Raw genomic sequence first — 11,033 nt, forward strand, 5'->3', positions numbered from 1 at the left:
GGCGTGGAGCCTGGTTAAGACCTCTCTCCCTCTCCCTCTGGTCCTCTCCCGCGTGCTCTCTCTCTCAAAAAACATTTAATAAATAAATAAGTAAAAAGGTGACTATCTGCACTCCAGGTAAGAGGAATATTAACAGTGGCCATTTTGAAATCTATCCAGTAGGGCTCTGGTATTAAATAGTGTCAAAATCTGTGAGGTGCAATTTCCTCCTTTACTCACAGAGCCAAGACAATCCAAGGAAGGCTGAGGCCAAGCGTATGGTGTATTTTGAGGTGAGGGGATCAGTGGTATCTACAGGAGCAAAGAACATCATGGGAAACACTGTTGCTATGAGATAGAGGAGTGCAGGTGGAGAGAAGAAGGGGTCTAGAAGTTTCCATTTACAGGACACATCTGTGCCAGAGGATTGGTATACATTATCTCATTTAATCTCAAGAATCCTGAGGTAGGGATTAATGTCTTCATTTTATAGATGAAGAAAACTGAGCTCAAAACAATGAGGTAATTAGCCCAAGTTCATGCAGTTAATACGGGCTGGCGGGTCTGTTTTCCTCCTTTGGTCAGTCTCCCGCCACCGAGTCAAAGTAGCCACTTAAAACCGCTGCTCAGAAATCCGTTCAGACTTCCCGCGGAGCAGGGAGCCCGATGTGGGGCTCGATCCCAGGACCCTGGGATCATGACCTGAGCCGAAGACAGACGCTTAACAACTGAGCCACCCAGGTGCCCCCTCTACCAGTCCCCCTGCTTGTGTTCCCTCTCTCGCTGTGTCTCTCGCTGTGTCTCTCTCTGTCAAAAAAAATAAAAAAAAATAAAAAAAAAAAGAAATCCCTCAGAGGCTTCCCATTTGCTGTTAGGATCAGTTCCCCAAAGCTGCCCATCTGGCAGCCTCGGCTTCTGTCCCTAGCGTCTCTCAGCAAGTTCCAGCCACACGGCTGCACGAATGATTCCAGCACCTTCTAGCTTAGAGCTGTCACGAAATACCATTTTCTCTTCTGAACTACCCCTCTCACCCACCTAGCCAGTCATCTTGCAGGTTGCTTTTTTTTCTTTTCCAGTTCCATAGAGATATCATGGACATATGACATTGTATTAGTCCAAGGTGTACAACATAAGGATTCGATATTTGTGTGTGACGCCATCAGCACAGAAAGTCTAGTGAGCATCTGCCACCACACAGTTACACGTTTTCTTTTCTTGTGATAAGAACTTTTAAGCTCTCCTCTCCTAGCTACTTTCAAATATACGATATGGTATTGTTAACTGTGGTCACCATGCTGTCCCTTATGTCCCCAGGACTTACTTATAACTGGAAGTTTGTACCTTTTGACCACCTTCAGCCAGGTGAAGCAGCCTTTCCCCCCTTCAGGCCATTTCCGTCTAACTAGGACCCCTCCAACACCTTCTCAGAGCACCCTGTGCTTCCACAACACATCACAACGATGCATTTCTAGTTATGTCTGTCATCAATTGGTTGGTGTCTGTCTCCCCTATCAGACTGTAAAGCCCGAGGTGGGAAGTGTTTGTCTGGTTTACCGATTTGGTTCTCAGCACCTGGCGTACGGCAGGTGTCCCCGATTGAACTTGACAACATTCAACAAACACTGAGCAGCTGTGGTTGGCACAATCCTGGGTCCAGGGATTATTGCATGCCTAACAGAGAGTTCTCTAGCCGGGGGCAGGTTTAGTGTGTGGAGACAATGAACAAGTAAAGGCATGCCAGATGATGATAAACCCCATGTGGAAAGATAAAGCGGGGTAAGGCAGCTCGGGAGAGCTGGGGCGAGGTACAGGGTGGCAGTGGGCAGCAGGGAGAATAAACAATCACTGGTGACATTTGCGAGCAGCCATTTTCACTCACCTCCCAGATAAACCAATTTTTTCCAGTTCTCAGACTCCAGGATTTCATCATGTGGGTAGTAGCTCTGGTCCATCATGAATAGAACCATAAGTGAGGCCATGCAAGAGAGAATGAACGTGTTGCCTTTGGTCAGAAGGGAGGTGGAGGCTAAGACACAGGAAGCATAGCGGCAGGGCAGACCCCTGTACGTGAGCTGAGCATCTGCTGGAGAAAGAAGAGCTGGCCATTAGCTGCTTCCCACGGCTCTAACGCAATCTAAACCGAAGCAAGCCCCTCTCGTTGGGTCTTCCCTGCCCCACGTTCCAAATCCCCCTCCTTGCAGGGCAGTGGCAGGCTGTAAAGCATTTAGTCATTTACAGAGAGGACTCGGCACCGGATCCCCACGGGGAAGCAGGCTGCCAGGACCAGGCGGGGGCCCCTGCCCCGAGGACGGCTCTGTAGAAGGGTCTCCTGAGGTCGTCTGGTCTGCATCTGCCCTCCCTTGCATTGGGAACTTGGGCAAGGCAACTGCCCTCGACAGAGCTCCGTTTCTCCATCTGTTGTGGAAAACTGGAGGATGACCTCTGGTTCTAGATTCTGTGAGTCTCTGTGCACCCTCTAAAGGTCACACAATAAGAAAAAGGCACAGCTGTTCAGAGAACCCCGGGACCCTGCCCCCAACCAGGGCTCTGCCGGGGCAGCCTGCAGCCTTCAGTGGGCCTGGGGCGCAGGAGAAGGAAGACGGACTCCACAAAGGAGGGGGAGAGTCAGTCACTGCCCCCCTGGCTTCTGGCTCCCACCGGCTCCCCCTCCCTGGCTCCCGATACTCAGCTACAAAGCTGGGGTTCACTCACCAGTTGAATAGAAACACAGGCGGAAAGTAGCAGCTAACACATAGATGACAGCCAGGAACCCGCTCAGAGGCCCGTCCACACCGAGGAGCAGGGCTGAGGCCAGGCCGAAGGTGGTGAAGATCGCAAAGTCATTCAGCTCCACTCCTGCTCCGGAAGGCCAAGGTTAGAACTTACACTCATTTGTCTCGCAGCTTAGTCCACTCTGGTGGGGGAGCTGCAGTGGTGCCAAGCAGGGTCTGGGGTCCCAGCGAGCCACAGCTGCTCCCCCGGGGGATCAGAGACAAGGGCTCCTCCCGGCTCTGCCTCACGCTGACCCTGCGGCCTTAGACAAGTCTTCCCCTCTCGGGTCTTAGTTTCCCACCCCTTAGCTTCCAGGACTGGGACTACGACTGGATGCAAGTTGACAAGCTAGGGAACCCTTTTTTCAAGCACAATCTTACACGAAAACAGTTCTTGTATTTTAAACCAGCGGCTCGGCCACCACCACCTCAGCCACCACCCCACTCCCGATCGCTGGATTGGCCCCAACGGGGAGGCCAGGGCAGGCATGGCTGAAGCTAACAAGTGAGCCAGCGGAGGGCTAGCTCTCGACTGTGGGGCTCCCGGACGGCTCTAGGGCTGCTGCTGCCATCCTTGGAGGCTTGTGAACAGGAGTGGTGACCGATGGAGGCCTGTTGGATGTTAGAGAGGGGAGGGGGGACCTGAGATGGGGGCTCCTGGGGTCAGGGATCAGGGGTCTGAAGCCTGGACTCACCTGACTTGGAGCAGAGGCTGAGGTGTCTGGTTATTGCGCCAACTGCCATGTCTAACAGGAAGCTGATCAGAAGCATCCAGGAGGCACAGTGGCATCTCCTAAAGTGTATGGCAGTGGGCCCAAACAGGACGGCTCCTTCATGGCCTCCAGCGGCCAACCACTCCACATACCCCCAGTACACCAACACACTGCCTATACTTGCACACCGGCACACACCCCTGCCCTGCATGTCCCCCACACTCATGTTCTTTCTGAAATACACTGCTTTATACACCACACACACACACACACACACACACCCCTGCCATACTCTCAACCCACAGTCTTAGAGGGGTGCCTGGAGTGCCGTAGATAATCAGTAAGGTCCCTTCCAGCGCTAAGTCCCAGGCATATCTGAGGGCACAGGGGTGCTCTGTTTTAGCCCAGCCTTTGCAACCATCTCACTGTGGATTCTCAGAGAAATCCCTCCCTGCATCTCTAGGCCTCTCTTCCTCCATCTGTAAAATGAGGGGTTTGTGCCAAATGACTTAATAGATATAGGCCTATCTAGATGATCTATTTCTCCTAGTGCAAGTTTTGGTAACTTATGACTTACGGAATTGGTCCATTTCATTTAGGCTATCAGATTTATAGAGTTGTTCATAATATTCCTTTCTTATACTTTTAATGTCCATGGGATCAGTAGTGACGGCTCCTCTTTCATTTCTGATATTGGTATTTTGTGTCTTCTCTTCTTTTCTTTACTTTTCTTGGTTAGCCCGACTAGAGGCTTATCAATTTAATTGGTCTTTCCGAAGAATCAGCTTTCGGTTTCATTGGTTTTCTCTACTGATTTTTTATTTTCAATTTCATTGATAGCTGCTCTCATTTTTATTATTTCTTCTCTTCCGCTTACTTTGGATTTAATTTGCATTTCCCCTCCTAGTTTGCTAAGGTAGAAACCTTACATTATTGATTTTATATCTCCCTTCTTTTCAGTTTTTCTAAGACTTTTTTTTTTTTTTGGAGAGATTTTAGGTTTACAACAAAATTGAAAGGAAGCTACAGAAATTTCCCATATACCCCCTGCCCCCACATATGCATAGCCTCCCACATTGGCAACATCACTCACCAGAACAGTACATTTAGATTCTTCATACATACAAAGGATGAAACTCCACTGACACATCATAGTCACCCAAAGTTCGTAGATTACCTTAGGGTTCACTCTTGGTGTTGTATATTCTATAGTTTTGGACAAATGTGTGATGACATGTATCCATCATCATAGTATCATGCAGAGCATTTCCACTGTCCTAAAAATCCTCTATGCTCTACCTATTCATTTCCCCCCACCCGCCCCTGTCAACCACTGGTCTTTTTATTGTCTTCAGAGTTTGGCCTTTCCAGCGTATCATATCATATTACTGTAATCATACAGTATGTAGCATTTTCAGATTGGCTTCTTTCACTTAGTAATATGCGCTAAAGATTCCTCCATGTCTTCTCATGGCTTGATAGCTCTTTTTTTTTTTTTAGCACTAAGTAACACTGTTTGGAAATACCACAGTTTATTTATCTGTTCACTTACTAGAAGATATCTTGGTTGCTTGCAAGTTTTGGCAATTATAAATAAAACATCATAAACATCCAATTGCAGGTTTTTGTGTGGACATAGCTTTTAACTCATTTGGATAAATAGCAAACAGTGTGATTGCTGGATCATACGGTAAGAGTATGTTTAGTTTTGTAATAAACTGCCAAATTGTCTTCCAAAGTGGCTGCACCATGTTGTATTCCCACTGTCGCTCCACACCCTCGCCAGCATTTGGTGTTATCAGTATTCTGGACAACTGGTTTGGCTGATAGGTGTATAGTGGTATCTCATTGTTATTTTAATTTGCATCTCCCTGATAACATATGGTGTGGAGCATCTTTTCACATGCTTATTTGCCATCTGTAGATCTTCTTTGGTGAGATGTCTGTTAAGGTCCTTGGCCCATTTTTTAATTGTTTGTGTTCTTACTGATGAGTTTTTAAGCTTTGTCTATTTTATAGTCCTTTATCAGATGTACCTTTTGCAAATACACTTACAGCTTGTCTTCTAATTCTCCTGACGTTGTCTTTCACAGAGCAGTTTTCTTTTCCAGTATATGCATTCAATGCTATACATTTCCCTCTAACTACTGCTTTTACCGCATCTCACAAATTTTGATAAGTTGTACTTTCATTTTCTTTTGGTTCAAAATACTTTTCTTCTTTAATTCATGTATTATTTAGAATTGTGTTGTTTAATCTCCACATATTTGGGGATTTTCTAGTTATCTTTCTGTAACTGATTTCTACTTTAATTCCATGTGGTCTAAGGGCATACTTCGTATGATTTCTATTCTTTTAAATTTAAATTCAGTCTTATAGCCTGAATGTGCGAAGAGAAGAATGTGTATTCTGCTGTTACTGGATAAAATATTCTATAAACGTCAATTAGATTCGGTTGATTGATGGTGCAGTTCAGTTCAACTATCTCCTTCCTGATTTTCTGCCAACCGAATCTGTCAATTTCTGATAGAAGGGTGTTGAAATACCCAACTATGATAGTGGATTTGTCAAGTTCTCCTTGCGGTTCTATCCATTTTCATCTCACATATTTTGATGCTCTAAATGATTTCTAAGATCTCTTGCAGACCCTACATTTGAGGATTCTGCGCTGCAGTCCAACACATGCTCCCAGACTGCTCTGAAAGCAGCCACTGCAGTCTCATGCAAGGCTGCCCCAGCCTGCCATTCCTGAGTCTACACCCTGATTGCAGTGTTTGGATGGCCAAGCAGAAGCAGAGAGCCTGACCCCAGACTTCAGCTGTCTCTAAACCACCTCAGCACTACCTTCCTTTAGATCCATACCTATGTGTCTACAGGGAACTGGGTTCACCATTGTGCCATAAAAACTACACTCCGAGAAGATTAGACTGAACTAAGAAGATATTTTCTGTTGCAGGTGTGATCTACTGTATAAGACTCCACAAATCCAGACTTAGAGAATCATAAAATTTTCAAACTGGAAGGGAACTCAAACATCATCAGGTAAGATTATCTTAAATTATGGATGAGAAACTGATCCAGAGAAGTCACATGCTGATGGTCATAGAGAATAAAACAGTTAGGAGGAGGATACCTGCATTATAAAGGATTTCTCTTTAAAGAACTGATTTGCCAAGGCATTGAAATATGATTCAATTATAGAAATATAATTTGCTTACAAAATATAATTTGCTTTGCTTTTTAGGGCCCCATATACATGTCTCAGATTTTCCACAATAGTGCTAATTGTAAATATTCCCCACATCATATGTTCTAATTTAAGAATCAAAAATTTTAGGGGCGCCTGGGTGGCTCAGTCGTTAAGCTTCTGCCTTCGGCTCAGGTCATGATCCCAGGGTCCTGGGATCGAACCCCACATCGGGCTCCCTGCTCGGCAGGAAGCCTGCTTCTCCCTCTCCCACTTCCCCTGCTTGTGTTCCCTCTCTTGCTGTGTCTCTCTCTGTCAAATAAATAAAATATTAAAAAAAAAAAAAGAATAAAAAATTTTGAATGGTAGCCTGCCTACCATTAAGTAGGCAGGATTAAGTGAGGGCCACCAGAACAGAATCTCTTCATTTTTCTCATAAAAACCATTCTAGACTGCCATAGCTGGAAGTAACTATAGAGATCACAGTGCAAGCTCCTTGTTTTAGAGATGGGGAAACCAAGGCTCAGGGATATGACCTAGCCAAAGTCACATGTCAGGTTGGTGGTAGAACTGAGGCTAAGATCTTGGCCCCTTGACTCCCAACCCACTACACTTTCTCCTGCCCCTGGTTGATCCTGTGCCTCAGTGCCTGGCTCGCTAGGCTCCCCACTCCTTCCCTCATGCCATTGACTCCAGCTCTTGGCTAGGAGCTTGCTGGGCCCCAGACCTACTTGCAGAAGCTGCAGAAGATGGAGAAGAGTCCCAGGATCAGGTTGGCCAGGGACAAGGCATTGGTAACGTCCTTCCAGGAAAATTCATTCATCTGGGGACAGCTCCGGTCGTTGGTCAGGAAGAAACTGGTGCAGTGATCTGGGGCTCAGGGGAGAGGGGTAAGGGTTCCCAAGGTCAAAGAGTCCCAAAAGAGGCTCCCAGGGACCAGGGAGTTCCTGTTCGCCAGACCTCATCCCAGAACCGCACCCTCCCAACACTGTTTCACTGTCTGGAATGAGAGAGACAGGAGGCAGATGGAGGAGACCAGGAGGTAAAGACAAAGGTGCTGAGGATGAGTGTCTTGGGGAAGCACAACAGCAAAGCAAGTGAGCCCGTACAACCAATTGACTGTACCCCTTGCCTATAGTGCAGACCTCCCTCCAGCCCATGTGGTGACTCTTCTGGTACCCCCATGGCCCGGGGGACAAGGGGTATGGACCCTTCCCCCATCTGAGAGATGAGCCTTTTGTCATAGGTAAGCCCTTGTTAAAACAATTACAAAGTTACTTTTAATACTTTTTTATTCCCGTGGGGTGAGCCCCAGAGGAATAAAAAAGAACCCTGGGAAGGGGTAACCCCCCAGCCCCCAGGAATAGCCCAGGGGGTGAGAGGCTCCCTGAGGGGTAGAAAGCACAGAAGGGACTGCCATGGAGTCAGCCTCCTTTGTTCCGCAAGCCATGCTCACTCCCTCAGGACAGGGCTGCCGCTGGAGTGCCCCAAGGTCCTGGTTCTGACAGGCCCCAACCAGAACAGCAGGCCCAGCTCCCACAGGGGAAGAGGTGAGACACAAGAAATGAACATGGACAGCACGGAATAGTTCACAAGCACCTTCCACTATGTTCTCTCTCCTGATCCTGACGACCTCAGAAGATGGTGCTATCATGATTTTATGAATGAGAAAACTGAGGTTCAGAGAACTGAGACATTGGCTCAAAGTGACGTGCTAGGTGAGTAGAAGGTAATCCCGCTGCCAGGTTCTCAATCTGGTGCTTCCTTGGCTGGGGGCACAGCTCTGGGCAGGAGGAGGTTTGTGGGGTAGGAGACCGAGGAGGAGCTCAGTTGGCCAGCCCTGCAGGGCAGCATCAGCCTCCCCCTGTGGTAGCAGCCCTGCCCGGGGGCTCCTCAAGCCTCCCAGCCCCTCCGGGCTATGGGCAATGAGTTGGCCCAGCCCGTTTTCACAGCCTGGCGGGCTCTGCTCTTCCTCTAAGACCAAACATGCACTCCGTACAATAGACTGCTTGTGACATGAAGTCTCTTTTGGAGGAAGAGCCCCAGGGCTTTCTGGAACAGGGAAGCCCTGCTGGTTGCTGCAAGCATGCTACCCACAAACAGTAATTCTGCCCCTGAATGAAATACACAAGTTCCAAGGTGTTTTCATGGCCGCTTCCTCATTTAATCCTCATTTGAGAGGGGAGGAAGCTGAGCCTCTTCCTCCTCTCAGCCAGTGTCTAGCCCCAGGCCCCTCTGGTCTGGGCCAGAGTTAAGACAAATTATGGTCCCTTCCCATAAACCCGTCCACCAAGATATCAGAGGCTGGGAGGGGCTGGGCTTGGAGTTTGGAACTGGGCAGGGTTCATGGGGCTCACTCCTCCCCCAGGCCAGTCTCATTCACCAAGGCCATCAGGACTCCTGAGACCCTCTCAGACGTCAGGGCCCCTCCAAACCTAAGACAAGAAGAATGCTGGCTGAGAAATCGGAGAGGGGAGGGGAGCCAAGGGCTGGCTGCCTACTCCCTCCCCAGGAGCACCCCCCCCCCCAGGCTCTCCTGGGCCTCAAGGCTGACCCCAGCAAGACCAAACACCTCTGCGCCCAGCCCAGCCCACCCCTGCCTGGAGAGCAGCACGCCAGCATCTCTGCCCCTCAGAGGTAGTCAGCACATACCTGGGGCATTTCTACCAATCACCAGACACACCTCATCTGCACTACTTCAGTTATTTTTTAAATTAATGATCAATTATCTACTATATCATTCCTTTCATTCAGGAAGCACTTTCACATCTGTGGTTTCCATTGGCCCTGTGAGGTCGGCCAGATGAGGGTTACTACCCCTACTCGCAGGGTAAGGCAAAGAAGACGCAGAGAGAGGAAGAGCCTTGCTCAAAATCACACCAGAAGTGGCAGATCAGGACTTACAACGTCACCTTAAATGTTCTTTCCCCTCTACTCTGCACTCTGCTGTCTACCAACCAACAGGCCTGAGCATTGTATCCTCCCTAAGCTCAGACTAAGCTAGGTGCTGAGGAAAACCTTCATGGAATGTCCAGTCTACCCAAGGAAACAACACTCATGCATGTGGGGATTCCCAGACTCTTCATCTTACAGGTGAGGAAACTGAGTTTTCAAGATAGTCAAACGACTTGTCTCAGTGAATGATGGAGCCAGGATTTGAATTGGGCCTCCTCTTTCCCAATTAAATGACATTGTCAGCATACAGCACGGGTCCCGGGTGTGAAAGAATGTGGACCTCAGAGTAAGGGCTCTAGAAATCCAGAGAAAAAAAGGAGCAATCCATTCATTCAGCAAACATTTGGTCATGAGCAAGATTCACTGCCTGGTGCTTGGGACACAGAGAAGATTAAGACCTGGTCTCATGTCTCAAGGAGCTCAGTAGAGCAGAGGTATTCAACTGTGCACAGAAAAGGGGAGGTGGCCAGGCTGCCAGGGGAACACAGAAGAGGGGTCCAGCCTGACAGGGGGCTTAGAGAAGGCTTCTCGGGTGAGGGGGTCCAAGGCGAGGCTGGGCAGTGGCCTGCAGGACTAGATCATGTCACTACCCCATTTTGTGCAAGCTGTCCATGGCTTCCCAGGCACCCAGGATGGAGTCCATCTCCTTCCTTTGGTGTACCAGCCCTTATGATGAAGCTGGCTCTCCCTCTGCTCTCGGGGAAGCCTGACCCCCCCCCCCCCCAGCCAGGCGCCCCTCTACACTGCCACATCTCCGTGTGCTCACCGTGTGACACCGGGCACTCTGCATTGGCGCGGCCTATTCTGTCTTCCTCCTCTACTACGGGGGAAGCAACTTGAGCGCAGGCTGTGGTCCCCTGTGCCCAGCACGAGGCCTGACAATAGAAGTTGTTCGATGATTGTTAAGTTAGTAGAGGATGTCACTCTGGTGCTTCCCCAAGATCCTCTCACTGCACCAAGTCACACCTCTCCCCTGCCAGAGCCTGTTCAGTCTGTCCTCCAAGAAGCCTTCTCAGATGAACTGTCAACAATCCAGACCCTCAGCACACCCAGCATCTACCCAACGCTTAGGATCTTCCATTCACTCATTTTTAAATGCATGTGTTGCTGCCTGCTCGGCGCCGGGACTGCGTTCTGGGGGCAGAGAGAACAAGAGCTAGGCTGCGTCCTCAAGAGGCAAGGAGTCTGGTAGGGGAGGCGGATCCGGGGAGGGAAATGCAGGCAGTGTGGCAATGGTCATGCTGCACAGGGGCTGTCCTGTCGCAAACTAGAGCGGGCATGCGCTCCTGGGGGGGCGGGGGGGGCCCTCCCGGGGGGGCCCTCCCGCCGCCGCCGCCGCTGGGACACCCGGCTTAGCCACGGCAGTTAGAGATGCCCCCACGCCCAGCCCCGCAGGCCACTCCCGCCACAGACAGCCCCGCCCCCTCC

At 49.3% G+C, this 11,033-nt stretch overlaps 1 protein-coding gene across 5 annotated transcripts in view; it reads right to left on the minus strand.

The window, feature by feature from the left end:
• The window catches only part of TMEM269 (transmembrane protein 269), a 28,878-nt gene extending 19,767 nt beyond the window's left edge, over positions 1-9,111 (minus strand). The window contains exons 1-4 of one of the 5 annotated variants that reach the window (XM_078073285.1): positions 7,382-9,111; positions 3,446-3,543; positions 2,692-2,835; positions 1,859-2,059 (exon numbers count right to left, since the gene is read on the minus strand). In XM_078073285.1, coding sequence (XP_077929411.1) covers positions 1,859-2,059; positions 2,692-2,835; positions 3,446-3,543; positions 7,382-7,473 — 535 coding nt within the window. In that variant the 5' untranslated portion in view covers positions 7,474-9,111. Of the gene's footprint in view, positions 1-1,858; positions 2,063-2,691; positions 2,836-3,445; positions 6,885-7,381 lie in introns of those variants that run through there. The other 4 variants (XM_078073284.1, XR_013448217.1, XM_078073283.1 and 1 more) reach the window with 4 other exon arrangements.
• Between the last annotated feature and the right edge of the window lie 1,922 nt (positions 9,112-11,033).

This window comes from Halichoerus grypus, chromosome 5 (genome assembly GCF_964656455.1).
Source record: "Halichoerus grypus chromosome 5, mHalGry1.hap1.1, whole genome shotgun sequence".
Classification (NCBI taxonomy): domain Eukaryota; kingdom Metazoa; phylum Chordata; class Mammalia; order Carnivora; family Phocidae; genus Halichoerus; species Halichoerus grypus.